Source organism: Talpa europaea, assembly GCF_964194135.1.
Source record: "Talpa europaea genome assembly, chromosome: 3".
In the NCBI taxonomy this organism is placed as follows: Eukaryota; Metazoa; Chordata; class Mammalia; order Eulipotyphla; family Talpidae; genus Talpa; species Talpa europaea.
The window spans coordinates 104,408,537-104,427,430 of record NC_140069.1 but is presented as its reverse complement, the minus strand read 5'-3'; the positions used below and the strand labels follow the sequence as shown (position 1 = coordinate 104,427,430).

Genomic DNA, 18,894 nt, shown 5'->3' with positions numbered 1-18,894 from the left:
AAGCCCAGGAAAAAGGGTTGGACCCGTTGCCATGAAATACATGAAATATATGAATGAAATTGTCAAATATTCTTCATTAGAGCTCAGTTTTACTGACTTCAGTTTTGTGGGATTTGAATAGAGTGAACAATATTTAAATAACTTAAAGAGTATTAGAAATGACAGGTTGATTTGAAGTACATTTACATAAGTATATGAACATTATTCCTGGTTTCCTGGCCAGGAATTTCAGTACCTGAGTTCCTCTGTGTGGGAAAAAGAGGTTATTGTAGGAGATTTGGAGAAAATATAATCCTTTAATGAGAGATGCTTTTGAAAATTCTCCCCTTTCTCTGTTCTACTCCCATTCCTCTCACAAGTGTTGATGTGTAGTTTCCATGGTAAGCAGACAATTCTAAGTATTCCTCAGTTTACTCTCAATTTTTTAAAGCATACTGAGAAACTTTAGTAGTCATAATCATTAAGTGGCTGTGCTCTTAATTACCACGTGAATTTGTTTGACTATATGGGAAATGTTTTCTTTTTGCTATTTTGATTGTAAAAATCACTGCCTTGGTTGAAAATGAAATCCCAGTGAAAAAGTTAGGATCAATTTTGCTTCAGTCTGTATTTACAGAGCTTTCTTAATAAGTCACTATAGAACTGAGAGGAAAAAAAGAAAAGTGATATCCAAGATGAAAGGACATACCTTTTTTAGCATAGTTGGTGTCTCTTTTATGTTCTTACTTAATTTTTTAGCAGTGGTGTAACTTAATCGTAATGCAGTGCAGAAGCTTATATTTGTCACTGAATTTATTTAGGGTGCTGAGCATATTTACCCTGATGGAGCCATGTAGTTTTTTCTGTATGGTTGGGAAGCGGGATCGCAGAGCAGTAGACCTGAACTCTAAACTTAATTGGGGTAGAAAAAGCTGTACTGAAATTGACTCACACTTGATGAATCCTTCAAAAGACAAGGTGTTAGTTTTTTAATTACTGTTTGTCACAACTTTAAATGTTCTGTTTGTAAAGTGGTTGACAATCTTAACGACCAAATGGTCTTTTCCAAATATCCTCAACTGTGAGGGTTGTTTGATAACATGAAAGCAAACTACTTCTGGGCCTGATATCTTGTCCTCCTGTAGGAGAAACATGTCTCCTCATAGAAATGAAGACCAGCTTGTTATGATCGATGCCTTCCTGCTTCTCATTTGGTTTCTCTGCACTTGGCATCAGCCTTGTCAAGATTAGTCTTGTTGAACTAGTTTGTGTCAATGATGTATACCATCAGAATATTCTGTAAAATCTTTGAATGAATTTTCTCTTACCTGAAATACCATTTATCCAGGGTGAAAAAAGAACTGTTTGAGTGCTGAGACCTTGTATTTGGGACCACTAGATCTAGTGTACGTGTGTAGTGGGGATTAAGGAGTTGGAAAAGTGCTACAAAACATTTGAACAGTGATTGCATTAATAAAAATAATTGCAGATATTTTTATAATAGTGCTGTATGTCAGGCTCTGTTCCAAGCTCCGTATGAAACTCACTTAATCCTTAATCCATTGAAGAAAAGAGTTCTATTTTTAATCCCCCATTTTGCAGATGAATATACCACTGCATACAAAGTAAGTAATTTATAAAATGTCACACAACTAGTACGTTGCAGAATTGGGCTTTCAACCCCAGTAATTTGGCACTACAATTCATGCTCTTTTTTTTTTTTTTCTTTTTTGCAATACTTGACATTCAGAGCTGCTTGGATCCTTTTCAATAAAAAAAAGTTTTCAGTCTTCTGAATTGTAGCTTTGGAAGAAGCCGCACCTCCTCAGTAATATGTAACTTGAAAATGCTTCATACAGATGACGATCTGTGTAGCCCCTGGCCCTTCTGTCACAGTTTCATCCCTACTGTGTAATTCCTGTGCAGGCCTTGTTTGTAGTCTTTTCCGCCATCTTTTTTTCCTTGAGTTTAACATACATAGCTCAGTAATGACTATTCAGTCTCCTTTTCAGTTGAGTTGTTATTTAATCTTTTATTCTTTCCTTGGTCCTCCAGGTCTTGCCTGGTTAATGTTGGAAAACATTGCTTTGCTTCCATTTGCGTTCCTCCATCTACTCAGTAAGGGTACCACAAATGGCCACACCTGTGGGAATGAAGCTAGGTTGGTTGGTTGGTTGGTTGGTTGGTTGGATTATTTATTTTTTAAGATTTTTTTATTCATGCATACAAGAACCGGGGTACAGACCAGAGTTTTGGGGGGTGAGAGGATTCACCAGAGACAGTGGGGAGCAGAACAAGCAGACTGAATGAAATACACTGCTGAGGGGAGCAGTGGGCGAGACAAGAGAAGTCTACCAGCCAAGTGGAATTATCCCCGGCGGCCGGGATCAAACCCTGCGCTTCAGAGGCTGCGGACAGCTTCACAGTGCTGCACTCAACCACCTGCGCCACCAGAGGAGGCCTGAAGCGGGGTGTTTTTTATTTGTTTGTTTTTAAAGATATATTTATTTTTATATAAGAGCGGGGGTACAGGCCAGATGTGCGGGAGGGTGAGAGGATTCAATGGAGACAGAGCAGGGAACAGAACAGGCAGTCTGATACAATACACTGCCGAGGGGAGCAGCAGGCGAGACAGGAGAGGTCTGCTTTGCCATTTGGGATTCTCGCCGGCCAGCTGGGATCGAACCTGCACCGCAGAGGCTGCAGACAGCTTCACAGTGCAGCGCCACCAGGGAGGCCGCTGAAGCTGGGTTTTTAAAGGGAAATTAGACCCGTTCTCTCCCCTATTAAAAAGCATTATTGTCTACCTTTGAAACCTTTAAAAATATTTGGAATTATTTTTTAAATTTCAGTATCTATACCTTTCACCATTTAAACTTGGTTCCTATTCCTTTATATCAACATGTACAGAATTTATGAGGAACATAAAAATTGTTGCTGTTATTTATGCATATTATAATAGTATTTTTTTTTTAAGATTTATTTATTTATACAAGCACTGGGTACAGTCAGAAAGCGCAGTAGGGTGAGAGAATTCACTAGAACCAGAGGGGAGAGCAGAGTAGGCAGACTGACGAAGTACACTGCTGAGAGGAGCAGCGGGCAGCAGGAGAGGTCTGCATGCCATATGAGACCCTTGCTGGTGGCCGGGATCGAACCGGCACTGCAGAGGCTGCGGGTAGCTTTGCAACCCAGCGCTCAACTGCTGCGCCACCGAGGAGGCCCTACAATAGTATATATTACATTAGTGTTTACTTTGTGTAAATCTTTGCAAACATCATATTGGGCATATTTTGGCTTTTTTTTTTTTTTTTTTTTTTTACTGTTAACAGCAAATGAAGTGAGAATTTCAAGACAACCAACATAATTTTTGGAGTACCCGTAATTTGAAAGTTTTGAAATTTTCTATATTTCTGATTTTATGGTGAAAATGAAAATGCAGGTTAACTGTATTTTGTAGTCATGATTATTTAAGGATGGAAAACCTGTTGGAATATTTTTCCCTAAGAAATATTTCTGATTTTTTTTTTAAGTAGAATTGATTATATTAGTACGGATTGCTGATGGATTTAATCCTGATGTTTAATAGCAAAATGTTTGTTTTGAAACTTGTGTGGTAGAATTCAGTCAGTTGGATCTTCGAAGCTTAGGAATCCTAGTAAAAATGTATTAGAGCCCAAATTTTAATCTTTTTTCTTTCAGTCTCAGTTTATAAACTCTGTACTTTTATAGGACACGTGAGACTTAAATAAGTTTCTTTTTCCTTAATTATTTGACAGAGGTCACCAGGTAGAAAGTAGAGGAGAGGATCTCATCCTGTGTATAGAATTCTAATCCTACTCATTGTTATAATTTTCTGTCATTAAGAGTAAGAACATCTGTAATTTTTGTCATAAGTATATTGTATTTTAGATTTTGAATTTCATCATATGTTTATATTGCTCCCAATTCTAAGAGTTGGCTTTTTTCATTGTGCAGTATATCCTAATGGCCAATTTTAAAATAAAGGACTATCTTACAGCCCCTGGTACCAGGAATTGTGGCACATAATACTGATTTCCCAAACTCTAACCCTTGATTTATCTAATGAATTCGTGTGTCCTCAAGTATTGTGTTGTAAAAATTTTCTATTTTTCAAAATGTTTGTAGATATTTTTGTGGTTGATAAAATAATCATTTATGTGTTTTTTACTAGAGTATGTTCTCACTGTGTTTTCTTTAAAGCATTATTTTGGGAATTAATGTCTTAAATCTTAATAGTGGGTACTCACTAAATAAAAGAAAAAATGTTCAGAATTCCACTGAACCTGCAGTAGGTGTGGAAAGCAGTTGTGTGATTGGTGAGAGAACATTTCAGTTAAAATGTGTAATAATATATGCAGGTTAGAATAATATTTAACTTAATTATGATTTGCTTTTTCTTGTCTTTGTGATCTGAAGACAAAACATTTTTCTAGGAAAAACAGCTTGAGTTACACATTTTGGTCACTGACCCTTAATATTTGATCAAGAAGCAGAGATTGGCACATGTGACCTGCAGGCTTTGCTTGTAAATAAAGTTTTATTGGAACACAGTTATTTCCACTCATTTACATATTGTCTCTGCTGTTTTCAGGCTACAACAATTAAGCATCTGGGACAGACATCGTATGGCCTGCAAAGACTAAAATGTTTTCGCTTTGTAATGAGAAGATACCTTCTTAGCACTTAGTACAGCTTTTGAAAGTTAGGTTTTTTAAAATTAGATAATCATTGCATGTGTTAATAAATTTCACATACTTTAAATAGGTCTTAAGTAGTTTTTTTCTTTTTCTGCCTCACTGCTTAGCATTTAGGCCAACTGCCTCCTTTGCTCATTTTACTTGTACTACAACTTTTCTTACAGTAAAGAATAAAATTTCTTGTAGTTATATCTATCAAAAGTTTGAAAATAAAAGATCAAGACAGCTAGACTTCATGGAAAATGTTTCTTATACCCAACTTAGTTTACTTACCTGCCTTTTCTCTTTTGGTTTTTGAGTTTGCTTAGAATAATTGGTTAATAGTTTGATTTTGGTTGTAGCCTATATTAAGACCATGTAAAGCTTGGTGTTTTGGAGTCTAGTTGACAACTCCTAGTCTGAGTTCTTATGTCAACACTGGGTAAATAATAAATATTTATTGACTAAAATTTAGGAAGCCATTAATTTATAATAGAAAATTAAGTGCCTGATTATGAATTGATGCCTGAAAATTACTCAGTCTGAGCATGCTAACTTCTACAAATAACAGGATGTATGACTTATTTTGAAGCTAACTTTAGATCTAATGCAAAATGAAAAAGGAAACAATGTAATTATTAAAAGGGAAAGTTTGCGAAATGTGTCAAATCACTGATAAGTAATATAATACAGACCTTGTGAAGTGTTTCAGATTTTTTAGGGTAGTCATTTCAAGGATTTTTTTTTTTTTTTTTTTTTGGCTGAGAAGGAATCTTGTTATAGAAAAAATTCATATTATGGACATTTGAAAGTTGTTGATTGATCATCTTAAACTATTTGCATTTTTTTTTTTTTCAGTTAAGACATTTGGAAGTCTGTCTTCCCCGAGAAGTGATATTTCATTTTATTTTGAATTGTACTAGACTGATCTGCTTACGTTATTGTTATTTACTTAACATGATACTTGAATGGCTTGTTCTGCCTATTTTATTATTAAGATACATTAAAAATTGCTTTATTAGGAAGCAAATGTGCCCCTGGCTTACAAAAGAAGGATGAGAAGAAGTGTATAAAGCAGTGATGAGCAGCTTACACCATCACATAAAGTTGGCTCACTAATTTTCTGAAAGCATTCTTCAGTTGTTTTACTATTACGCCATACCTGTGATTAAAAACGTAAGAAAAACGGTCGCTGTAAAAAATCAGGTAGTAAGAAATTAATCTTTGAGCCTGTGTAGCTAATTGGCAAGGAAATCTAGCAGTGTGATCCAAATCCATCCTGGTCCTGACAGATGGTCCTGTCACTTGGTTTAAATGTGGATGGGAATAAACAAACAAACAAACAAATAAATAAATAATGTGGATGGGGACAGTAGTGGGTCCTGCAGCTGGAGTTAGTGCCTTCAGTTTGCTAATGCATGCATTTCAGTAACATAAATTTCTTGTAACTTGAAAATTCAGTAAACTAAAAATCAAGTTTTTTAAACAATTGCCTGTAAACCTGACCTGAAGTGACATGCACGTACTATTTTTCACACCATTAAATATCTTCACAGTGAAGATACAATATTCTATTATGAAGTGCTACCCCAGACTCTGGCATTCTTAAAATATATATTTTTAGGCACCCTGTTATCGTTACAAAATCTGAAAAGTTATGAATTCTAGGCCATACCTTACTCTAAGAGTTTTGACTAAGGATTTGTAAGCATGTGTCGACTTAGAGTCCTGTGTAAGAATGCTCATTATCCCACAATTCATGAATACTGGGCCATGATGCATGATTAATATGTGAAAATAGCCAGTGATTTTTAGCCTTAGTAGTAGTAGAACTTAGATTATACTATAACTTTCAGATTTGAACAAAAGTCATTACCTTAAATGACCCAAAGTCTTACTTGGCCTTTACACCTCTTATAGTTACTGTCTTATAGAAATTTAATTTTGATATCAAGTTAAAACAGTTTGTGTAATATTATAGTTTGGCAGAAGGAAGTACAGTGTGATCTTCTGTTTAACGTATGGGTGATATTTTGTGAGAAAAAGTTTTAGTGGTTCTAGTGATGGTCATATTTTTTGATTTTGTGACTTTCTGATTGTGAGAACTAAAGGTCACAGAAAAAAGGTGGTCATTTTTAGCTACTAATAGCATTCCGTATAGGCCTTACATCGTCTTTTCCTGATTTGTGATTCCTTTGCCCTGTGTTGGAAATAGTGATTTCCAAATTACATTTTAAAGTTAAACTTTAATTCAGATGGAATTTCTTTTTGATGAATGGTATGTGGTATAATTAAAACCTAGGTGGTTTTTTTTTTTTCCTTTAGTGGTTGACCAAATGTTTTAACATTATGTGTAAAAATAAGCTTGTCTTTATTTTGAATGTCATGTTTATCTTTATCACATCTAATTTCTTAATGTGTACTTGAATTTATTGTAGATTTGTAACAATTTTAATATTTGATAGAAGTCATGAGGAAAAACTTGGGCTTTCTTCCCTGTAAATATCTTGGCAACTTTTGCACATCCTTCCAGATGAATCTCTTGCAAATCGAATTTAGTTTGGATTTGTATTAAATTTGCACATTAGTTTGGAGAACATTCATATTTGTATAATAGGGAGTCTTTCATGTAGGAGCACATCTCCTTTTTCATTGTATTCTCTTATTCATAAAGACTTCTAGAGGGCCTCCCTGGTGGCGCAGCAGTTGAGCATTGGGTTGCGAAGCTGCCCACAGCCTCTGCAGCGCCGGTTTGATCCCCGGCTGCTCCCTGGCCACCGGAGGAGGGTCCCAGCGCAGACCTCTCCTGCCGCCCGCTGCTCCCCTCAGCAGTGTACTTTGGTCCTTCTGCCTGCTCTGCTCCCCGCTCTGGCTCTGGTGAGTTCTCTCACCCTCCCGCGCTTCTGACTGTACCCAGTGCTTGTATGTATAAATAATAAATAAATAAATAAATAAATAAATAAATAAATAAATAAATAAATCTTTAAAGAAAAGACTTCTAGGAAGGAACCACTACTGTATAACAATATACACACATGCATATATGTATTTCTCTTATGGAATGGAACAATGGTAACATAATTTGGAATTAGAGTCTATCACACAGTTTTAAGTAATTTAAATATAAAGGTCTTTTTTTTAAAAAAGATTTATCTATTTATACAAGCACTGGGTACAGTCAGAGGTACGGGAGGGTGAGAGAATTCACCAGAGCCAAAGCGGGGAACAGAACAGGCAGACTGATGAAATATCCCACTGAGGGGAGCAGCGGGCATGGCAGGAGAGGTCTCTCACGCCATGTGGGACCCTCGCCGGCAGCCGGGGATAGAATCGGAGCTGCAGAGGCTGCGGGCACCTTCGCAACCCAGTGCTCAACCACTGCGCCACCAGGGGAGGCCCTAAAAGTCTTTTGAATGGACTGAAAATATAGTCTCAAAATGAGACTCTTCATACAAGAGAAAGTACTGTTGTTCTCTGAAATATTGTCACATGTTGCCACTAAAAAAGGTATTAGAAGATCTGACCTTGCGGTGACTTAAATTCTTTATTTTAGGATCAAGAAGATGTGGTATAGTGACAAAATGGAATACTGTTCAGCACTCAGAAAACATAAACTCATACCTTTACAGCAACATGGATGGAACAGGAAAGGATTATGCTAAGCAAAATAAGTTAGAAGGAAAAAGACAAATATCAGATGGTTTCACTTATATGCAGAATATGGAGAAACCAAACAAAGGGTTAGGAAAAAGACAAAACTTGTAAGCTGACTATAGATCTGAGCCATACCAGCCCCTAGAGGAAGAGGTGGGGTCAGAACAGGGGAGGGACGAGCAGAAGGGACTATGATGATGAATCACGGGGACTACACGTGAGGGAACAAACCAAATCAAGTCCAAAACTTGATGATGTAAAAAATATACTAAAAATTTAAAAACTCTTTTAAATGACCTTTAAGAATGTACGCTTACTATTACGCTACCTATTTTCTAAAAGGATTATATTTTTATAGAAGGCAAAAGTTAAAGCTACAAATGCTAATTTCTTCAGACTGCTTTTCATTATAAATGTAATAGACTTTTAAAATGTCCCTTTTCATGTTTCATTTTTATGGTAACGTCTTCAGGTGAATTTCAAATGAATTTTATTTATATTTAAGGCTACCATTTTAAACATTGTGTTCTAAAAATGTATTGGCCTAAATACCCTAACAACTTTTTTTACTTTTAGTTACTCCAGAGGATGCACAGAACATAGGATGTTGCCACAAAATCTACCTCGTGTGTTATTTTCTTTAACTCGTGAGCTGCACAAGAATTACAAATTTGAGCAGGATGTCTGCAGACTGTGTTGAAAAACTGAAGAACCTAATTAAAGATGACCTAGAAATGATTCTAAACCTCTAACAAGATACTGTTCAATAGTGAATGTGTCAGACTTGGTTCTGAATGCGGCGGATAATAGCAAGTAGAGTTTCTTCTTTATTTCTGAAGCGTTCACTTGACCTTCCATCAGTAAGACTGACTTTTCTAATCTGTTCCGGGAGCTATTAATGGAATACAGTCATGTCCACTCAAGAGGAGAGGCAGATCAATACGGAATATGCTGTGTCCTTGTTGGAGCAGTTAAAACTGTTTTATGAACAGCAGTTGTTTACTGACATAGTGTTAATTGTTGAGGGCACTGAATTCCCTTGTCATAAGATGGTTCTGGCAACATGTAGCTCATATTTTAGGTAAGTGCTTTTATTCTTCATTTGTTTATAGTTTCAAGTTCAGACTGTTTATTTTAATATTTTGCTAGGCTTATTTAAATTGTTTTTTAAATTAAAAAATTGATTATCTTAATGTTTTACATAAGTGTTCTAGTTAGATGATGTAGTAACTTCGCAAATTGCTTCCTTGTATGTGTAAGTTTTTACTTACTTTACACAGTAAGGGACAAGTAAAAGATGTTTTTACAAAGTTTAAATACAAGAAATTTGTTGCAGTTAGCTAAGGGAACAATTCAGAATACTATTTTTCCATTGAAAGAGAAAGAATGACGTGTGGCAATTTTAATTTAATCTTGAAGTTTAGAAATACTGAATATAGAGAATGGGTTGTTCATAACAGTAGGGTTAGTAATAACTTTTAGAAGATAATTGTGGCTGTTTAAACATTAAGGCCTTGTTTTCTTTGCAAAAATGTCTTTTTTTCTTGTTCTTATTACTGTTGCCATTTGTGATATCCTTTCAACCGTATCATACTCCCTGCCAGTTTTAAATATTTAGTGATGTTGTTCTCTGTGCTTCAGAATTTGGAAGTTAATTTGCTAATTACAAATAAGTAAATCTTAACTTTATATTTCTTTGATCCTGTGCAGCATTTTCTCTTTTTAAAGTAGGTTTCTTTATTACTTGTTTCATGGAACGGATAGAAACTAAGATAGAACTTTGTTTTATGCCCTTATGTTTAATTTTCACTTAATATTTGAAAAGGACAGAATGAATAAAGATGAATTAAATGTGGGCTAGTATATTTCTTCTACAAATACTGGTTATAATCAGTAGAGATCACTGATTAATTAACCAAAAAGATTAATTTTTGCTTCTCTTTACTGGCAACCATAGACAACACCAGTTTTCTTAATCTGAGTTAGAAATCTTATATTTGCAATCAATGGGTCTAAAGCCTAATTGATCATCAGACTCTTTCTGGGTGCTTTTACAAATTACTGGATTTAAAACCTAAAAATTCTGATTCATCAGGTATGGGTTAGGGCTTCAGAATTTATGTTTAAAAGCCTCTTAATTTTTGTGATGTATGAGCTTGGTAGGTGATGTTAGAAAGTTAAGGTTACTGATTTAGTCAGTACCTGGGCTCATTAAATCTTTTGTTTCATGGCTGATAATTATACATTGATAACCCATTGTCAGAAAGAACTTCATGCCTTAGTTCTTGATTTTCAAGTTGACAGTTGTAATCATAGAGTAAATCTTTTATGATAGTAATCTTAGCAGTCATCTTGTCTTTTAAACTTACACAGAAATTCTGTCTATAATATTTTACATAGTTATCTTTATCAGGAAGTAAAGGTTTTCTGTAGATGTCTTACCTTTTCTCCCTCCTTATAGAGAGTTCTCTAAATACTCTGACCATGAAATTATTATTTATATTTAGCTGATTGGAATTGGTTTTCTTGAAAACCAAGCAACTTAAAATCTTTCCTTAATGTTACAAAAGCTATTAAGGTTGCTATTATCACTAACTAGTTTCCTTCTTTAGCATTCTAGGTCTTCTGAGAATATATTCTGCCCAATAATAAGTAAAGAGGTAGTTTAATACATGTTTGACCTTAGAGCCATCCATCTTTAAAGTGGTGTCTGGGCCAGTTTCATAATCCACAAGATGAAAACATTCATGTTAGTTATTTTCTCCTTTATATATTCTCTGGATTGGGTAGGTTATCGTATAATAGTAGCCATACAATATTATAATATTAATACAGTGATTTGGTTTTCCCCAACTGGAATCTGCTTCAGGTGTGTAGATTTCAGTGTATTTATATAAAATACTATTATTCTTTCCTATTAGAAATTTTGCCTTTTATTTTTTTCTACAATAAAACTGTTTGCAGTGTGTAATATCTGGCCTTGGGATATGATATATTTCAAAGGTAATTTTTGTCATGGCAATGATTTATTTCACAATGGCCATGCAGTTATGATGACCATTAAAGGCATGGTATGAACTCAGTTTAAAAAGAAAACAAATTTTACATTTGGATTTAGCAGGCTGTTTCAGACACTCATTCCTGACTTTCTTAGCAGTGTTGGAAAAATAATGTAGGCTTACATTATCATTCCCAAAACACAGAATTAACATGTTTTGAGGTATTTGATTATAAGTTAATTAAAATGTCAAGTATACTATTATTATTGTTAATAATTTTTTTTAAAAGACACAGGAGGATTATTAAAGTGCATGACTCAATGTTCAGACTTCTAGTTCCTCTGGAAAATTGTGCCTTAGATAGTACCTTGATTTGTATCCAGCAGTGTGGGTGTACAATTTATCAGTCTTAGCTCTGAAGAAAAGATAACAACCTACTGAAAAATTACAGTGTTTTCTTGGTGCCCAAAGGCATTTCCTTATGAAATGTTGCTATTGTGGTCACTTTTTTTTTTTTAAGATTTATGTATTTATGCATACAAGAACTGGGGTACATGCAGGCCGGGGTGGGGGGTGGACGGTGAGAGGATTCACCAGAGACAGATTGGGGAACAGAACAGGCAGACTGCTGAGGGGAGCAGCGGGCGAGTCAGGAGAGGTCTGCTGTGCCATGTGGATTGCTCCCTGGCCGGCCAGGGATCGAACTTGTACTGCAAAGGCTGCGGATTGCTTCATAGTGTGGTCCTTAACCCCTTGCGCCACCAGGGAGGCCCTGTGGTCACTGTTTTTAAAAGATATGAAATGAAAATTAAGGTGCCATGGTCATCTCTCTGACATTTAAACAAATAAAGAGAGGATCACATGTAAACGAGGCTGAAAAGCAAAAGGTTTTGTTTATGAGGGGTCAGCCATAGAGTAGCGCAAGGGCCTTTAGGTTAGGGGCTCTGCAAATTATAGCACTTACGACTGTCAAAACCTACAATTTGAAAATTTTTGCCTTTTAAACTGTACTTTTTGTTATTACCCTTCTGTTCTACCAAGAAACAGTAGAACCTCTGAAATCAAAAGAACCTCTGAAATAGTTTATTTTTCTCTGTAATATCAGCTTGGCTAGGCTTCTGTCTTTGGTCTGCAGGAAGCATCATAATTCTTCACAGAATTTCATCACTCTGGTGTCCTAAACCATAGTGTAGAGTAACCAGATCCCTTGTCATCTGTATAATCAGCTACTCCCTTTCCTAAAGTTACTACCTGCTACTGGAATTGACCAAAAATCACAAACACTTTGATGCTTACATCTTCCATTTTTATTTTTTATATTCAGAGCTCTTATACTTTTTTTTTTAAAGATTTATTTATGCATATTTTTTAACAGATTTCTTTTGGTTCGCACCTGTTCTCCTGTGTCAGATAGATAAAACCAGTAACAATAGGTGTTTTAAAGCATTTCTTGTCATGTCTTAGATGTTTTTCAAGAACACTTCTTGCTCTCCACTACTTGGTCCATTTTATTTAGAGCCATCCTATATTCTTCAGGAAGAAGTCATCTACCACCGTACCCTGATTGATGTTGTTTGTGCCAGTCTTTTTTTTTAAGAGGTTTATTTTATTAATCTATTCACGCATAAATAGGCCAGAGGTGTGGGGTGTGTGTATGTGTGAGAGAGAGAATTCACCAGACAGTGGGGAGCAGAACAGGTGGATTGACTGAAATACACTGCTGAGGGGAGCAGCAGTCAAGACAGGAGAGGTCTACTGTGCCATGTGGGGGGATCTAACTGGGTGCTGCATTGGCTGCAGATAGCTTCATAGTGCTGAAACTTAACCCTTTGCGCCACCAGGGAGGCCCCTGGCTGCTGTCTTAACTGTGCATTCTGAGCTACATGGGAAGCCACAGTGACTACCTAATTGCTTTTTCAGTGTTTCTTAACCTTGACTCCAAGTTTTTGACACCTTAACCTCTTTTGCAATGAGTAGCTTTGTGCCAGCCTAGTGATTCTTATTTCTCTGATGAATTTTTCCTAACCTTTTGTTTTTTTAATCATTATTTAACTCTACTTCAGATTGGTCATTGGAATTTTTGGATAGTTGTTTAATCTGCCTCATCTAACATTTAGTTGTAACATTTTGTAGGTGTACTGCATTAATGCCTCACCTTCTCCAAAGCCCCATTAATATTAAACATTTTATTATTGTACTCTTTCCATTTGACTTAACTGCCCTTACCTAATTCCCAGGATTAATGTTCTTCCTTTCCCTATGTTTTTTCTTTCAGTAGCTAACAATATTTTTTCAGTTAGTTACTGGAAAATGAATAGGTAATTTTTTTGATTCCCTATCTACTTTCTGCTCTTTTCTATTCCCTGTGTTCAGAAATCAGCAGGTCTTGTTTTAGAGCTTTTGAATCCACTTCAGCCACATAGCTCAGGTCTTACTACCTCTCATCTACATTTTTTGCAGTAGCCTCAGAATCATTTTTACTGTCTCTGGCCTTTGACTCTTTAGGTCTCTCAATGTGGAGTATTGATCCTAGAAAACAGTATTTCATGCTAATAAAGTCATCTTAAAGCCCTTCAGTGTTCTGTGAGAAGTCCATACTGCTATGTCACATTTTAAAAGTGCTTGGTGATCTCACTGCCACTCACTTCTCCAGGTCACTCTCCTGTCTCCTGCCTGAGTCCTTATGTTCAGCCATGCCCCTCCTCAAAACAAGTCTAACGTTCTACCCACAATTTTTAACCATTTTGAATGCCTTATTTCCTTGTTTTTTGAAGGGCCAAACTAGTGACAATTACGATGCCCACTTTGATCACTATGGGCTTTCCTATGCATATGCTAGTGTTTTTTTGGTTGACTTTTTCATCTCTCACTTGTATGTGGGCATTCCACTTTGTCTTCTCCGTAATGCTAATTACATTTCCAGCATATGACTTGAATATGGTAGATTTTTAGGACATTGTTCTGCATATCTTTTGAGTAAATAATCTTCTTTTGAGTAAGTAATCTTCTGAGTAAATAAATATCATTTGAATAAATAACATTGTTTATAACTTTATTGAGATAATTTACATACCATAGAGTCCACCCATTTTAAGTGTATAATTAAATGAATTTTATTATATTTACTGAGATACACAACCATCTTTACTATCTAATTTGGGACATCTCTATCACCTTGTGCCCACTTATTGTCACTCCCCATTCTTAGCCACAGCTCTAAGTATCTACTGACCTCTCTTTTGTCTCTCTGTGTTTGTTTTTGGGGGCCATTTCAGATAATTGAGTTATACAATAAATGGTCTTTTTTGTATCTAAATTTTTATTGAGTATGTTTTTGAGTCTCACCTGTGTTGTATACTTCAGGACTTCTTTTTTATTGCTGAATAGCATTCCATTGTGTGACTATATGTAATAATTAAATGTTGATCTTTTCACTTAAAATGTTGTAGTGGTATAGTTTGGTACATCTTTGGCACTGGATTATACTTTTCGTTGTGTCTCAAGTCTTCTCTATCAGCAAATATGCTAAATAAATATCCATGTAATCTAATTTTTCTTTTTTAGCTCTACATTTGTTTTACACTAAACCCTTAAGCCTCGCTATTCCCTTCTCTACTGTAGGGCCATGTTCATGAGTGGGCTAAGCGAAAGCAAACAGACACATGTACACCTGAGGAACGTGGATGCAGCCACCTTACAGATAATAATAACTTACGCATACACGGGTAACTTGGCAATAAATGATAGCACTGTAGAACAACTTTATGAAACAGCTTGCTTCCTGCAGGTAAGTAGTTTTTTTCCCTCAGTTATACACTTGAACCATGGTTTGTTTTTTTAAGAAACATTTTATTAGTGATATCTTTGTAATTTTCTAATTGCAGATTTTAAAAGTAAAAACAAATTGAGGTATGTAATGGGAAAGCAATAAGAATTGATCAGCAAGTAAATGTATTTAGTTTTTGATGGAATTTTAGAGTTGGAAATTTCATTTTTGTTTCATAATCTACCAAATGTATGTGAGAATTTAGATTTCATGTAAAAATATTTTTAAAAGTGTTTATTAAACTTAAATGCTTCAATTTTATGTGTGCTAAAATTTAAATGTACTAATTTTTTATATTCTCACAGGAAATCTCAAGATTCATATGGAAATTGTCACTTAAATATTTATAATAACCATATGGTCATTTATAATCGACTATAATGAACTAATAAGTATTTAAACTAAAATAAATGAAAAGTGATGATTGATATATTTACATATAATAAATTGTTTTTCTGTATACTTTCCCTCTTGAAAAATTTTTAAATTTTAAGAGGAATATAAATATATTTTCCTCAATTTTTTACCTGTTTTGGATAAAACTTTGTGTTTCAGAAACAGTTTCTCCAAGGGGGAGAACCTCTAGACGATAGGTTAAATTTGGGGAACTCCGTTCATGATACCTAGTAGCTATTTGATAAATGTGTGGTGAATTAATATGAATGCCATGGATTAAACAACCAGTGTCTGCTGTAACTCTGGAAATCAGAACTCAGTCGATGGCTATGTACTTCCTTTTTATTTTTGTATTCCCCTCGACAGCCAGTATAAAAACTGTGTAGTGTCCTGTTGTGCCTATAACACTGGGGAAACAAGATATTGTAGCTTCCTGGTGCTTTGGAATCAAAGGCGGTCACATTTAAGTCCAAACTTAGAAGCGGGAAATGCCTGCTGTCTTTCTTTAGCTTGTAAGTTTTTATCACCTTCTTTAAAGCCAGCAACTATCTGGATTCTGGGACACTTTGTGTCTATAAATAGTGACACCGTGTCTTAAATTTTTTTTCCATATTAATGAAACACATATGCATGTACTTGTCCAAGGGTAAAACAGGACTCTGCCTCTTGAATGGGATTGTTCTGGCACCCCTGTGATGGGACACTTTATGACTGTCCAGGTGACTCTCACTGTTAACCAAATGAAATTATAATGATTTTATATGCCAGGTACTTACTGATTTCTTTACATAAATTCTCACTAATCCCTACAATAATCCCCACAATAATCCCTTCAGGTGGACAACTATTATTTCCCCATCTTACTTAAAAGACAGTTGAGAACTATAAACCAGAGAGACACTATGGGGGGAGGAGGGAGGGAGTAGGATCAAAACAAGGGGGAGGTTGGGAATTGTATGGGGACTATAATCAAGATGAAAATGCATACATTGTGCAAAAATGAAAAATGATGAAAAAATATATAAAATCAAAAAAAAATTAAAAAAAAATAAAAGACACCTGAAGCTTGGAGAAGCAAGCTACTTGCTTAATAACGTAAAAGGGCTGACATTTCCAATGCAGACAATCTGATTGTCATCATAAACTGCTTTTAGTTAACCGCTATGATGTGGAATCAGCAGAGTAGGTAACACTTCTTATTCAACTGAGATCTGCTTTTCTTTTTTTTTAATAATTTTTTTTTATGATTTATTTATGCAAGAACTGGGGTACAGGTCAGAGGCTCGGGTTTGGTTTTCTTACCTTTAGCTAAGAAGGGGAAATAATACTTATTTTTAGTCATTGTGCACAATGTTCTGGTTTAATATGGCTGTCTTTTTCATGTTGAGTAAACTAGGCCACTGGGCAGAAAGAATACATGCAATATTCTACATAGTCTTCTAATTATTTTTGAAAGACATTAACCCAAGTACATGTATCTAAAAATAGAAAGCTACAGTATAGAGGTCTGATTAAGATACAGTGTTTTATATGACTTGTCTATTCTGCTTTTATCATCCTTTCTTCCTTCCCATTCTAGGTAGAAGATGTGTTACAACGTTGTCGAGAATATTTAATTAAAAAAATTAATGCAGAGAATTGTGTGCGATTGTTGAGTTTTGCTGATCTATTCAGCTGTGAGGAGTTAAAACAAAGTGCTAAAAGAATGGTGGAACACAAGTTCACTGTTGTGTATCACCAGGAAGCTTTCATGCAGCTGTCACATGACCTACTGATAGACATTCTCAGTAGTGACAACTTAAATGTAGAAAAAGAGGAAACAGTTCGTGAAGCTGCTATGCTGTGGCTAGAGTACAACACGGAATCACGATCCCAGTATTTGTCTTCAGTTCTTAGCCAAATCAGAATTGATGCACTTTCAGAAGTAACACAGAGAGCTTGGTTTCAAGGTCTGCCACCCAATGATAAGTCTGTAGTAGTTCAGGGTCTATATAAGTCTATGCCCAAGTTTTTCAAACCAAGACTTGGAATGACTAAAGAAGAGATGATGATTTTCATTGAAGCATCTTCAGAAAATTCTTGTGGTCTTTACTCTTCTGTCTGTTACAGCCCCCAAGCAGAAAAAGTTTACAAGTTATGCAGCCCACCAGCTGATTTGCATAAGGTGGGGACCGTTGTAACTCCTGATAATGACATCTATATAGCAGGGGGTCAGGTTCCTCTGAAAAACACAAAAACAAATCACAGTAAAACAAGCAAACTTCAGACTGCCTTCAGAACTGTGAATTGCTTTTATTGGTTTGATGCACAGCAAAATACGTGGTTCCCAAAGACACCAATGCTTTTTGTCCGCATAAAACCATCTTTGGTTTGTTGTGAAGGCTATATCTATGCAATTGGAGGAGATAGTGTAGGTGGAGAACTGAATCGGAGGACTGTGGAAAGATACGACACTGAGAAGGATGAGTGGACGATGGTCAGCCCTTTGCCTTGCGCTTGGCAGTGGAGTGCAGCCGTTGTGGTTCATGATTGCATTTATGTGATGACACTGAACCTCATGTACTGTTATTTTCCAAGGTCTGACTCATGGGTTGAAATGGCCATGAGACAGACTAGTAGATCTTTTGCTTCTGCTGCAGCTTTTGGTGATAAAATTTTCTACATTGGAGGGTTGCATATAGCTACCAATTCTGGCATAAGACTCCCCTCTGGCACTGTAGATGGGTCTTCAGTAACTGTGGAAATTTATGATGTGACTAAAAATGAGTGGAAAATGGCAGCCAACATCCCTGCAAAGAGGTACTCGGACCCCTGTGTTAGAGCTGTTGTGATCTCAAATTCTCTGTGTGTGTTTATGCGAGAAACCCACTTAAACGAGAGAGCTAAATATGTCACCTACCAATATGATCTGGAACTTGACCGGTGGTCTCTGCGGCAGCATATATCCGAACGCGTGCTGTGGGACTTAGGGAGAGACTTTCGATGCACTGTGGGGAAACTTTATCCATCCTGCCTTGAAGAATCTCCATGGAAACCACCAACTTACCTTTTTTCACCAGACGGGACAGAGGAGTTTGAACTGGATGGAGAAATGGTTGCACTACCACCTGTATAGTTGGGGAGTTCACAGAGTGCACGCCTGATTTATGTACTTTGTCATTTTCTTTGCTAAACAAGAGAGGCTATGAAAGGACTAAATATGAGTAAAGTCTATCTTTGATAAATTTTATTTTTATGCCCTACTTAATATTTGCATCAGTATAATATATATCAGTGAGTCTTACAGAAAGATATGCTTCCACAATATGAAATAGATTATTCAATAATTGAGAAACTTATA

At 35.8% G+C, this 18,894-nt stretch overlaps 1 protein-coding gene across 1 annotated transcript; it reads left to right on the top strand.

Moving 5' to 3' along the window:
- Positions 1–9,244: 9,244 nt before the first annotated feature.
- Positions 9,245–18,669, top strand: KBTBD2 (kelch repeat and BTB domain containing 2; the record flags this gene model as incomplete). The annotated part of the gene is made up of 3 exons (XM_084230358.1): positions 9,245–9,414; positions 14,954–15,119; positions 17,134–18,669. The coding sequence occupies 3 exons, from the start codon at positions 9,245–9,247 to the stop codon at positions 18,667–18,669; spliced, it is 1,872 nt and encodes a 623-aa protein (XP_084086484.1).
- Positions 18,670–18,894: the final 225 nt, after the last annotated feature.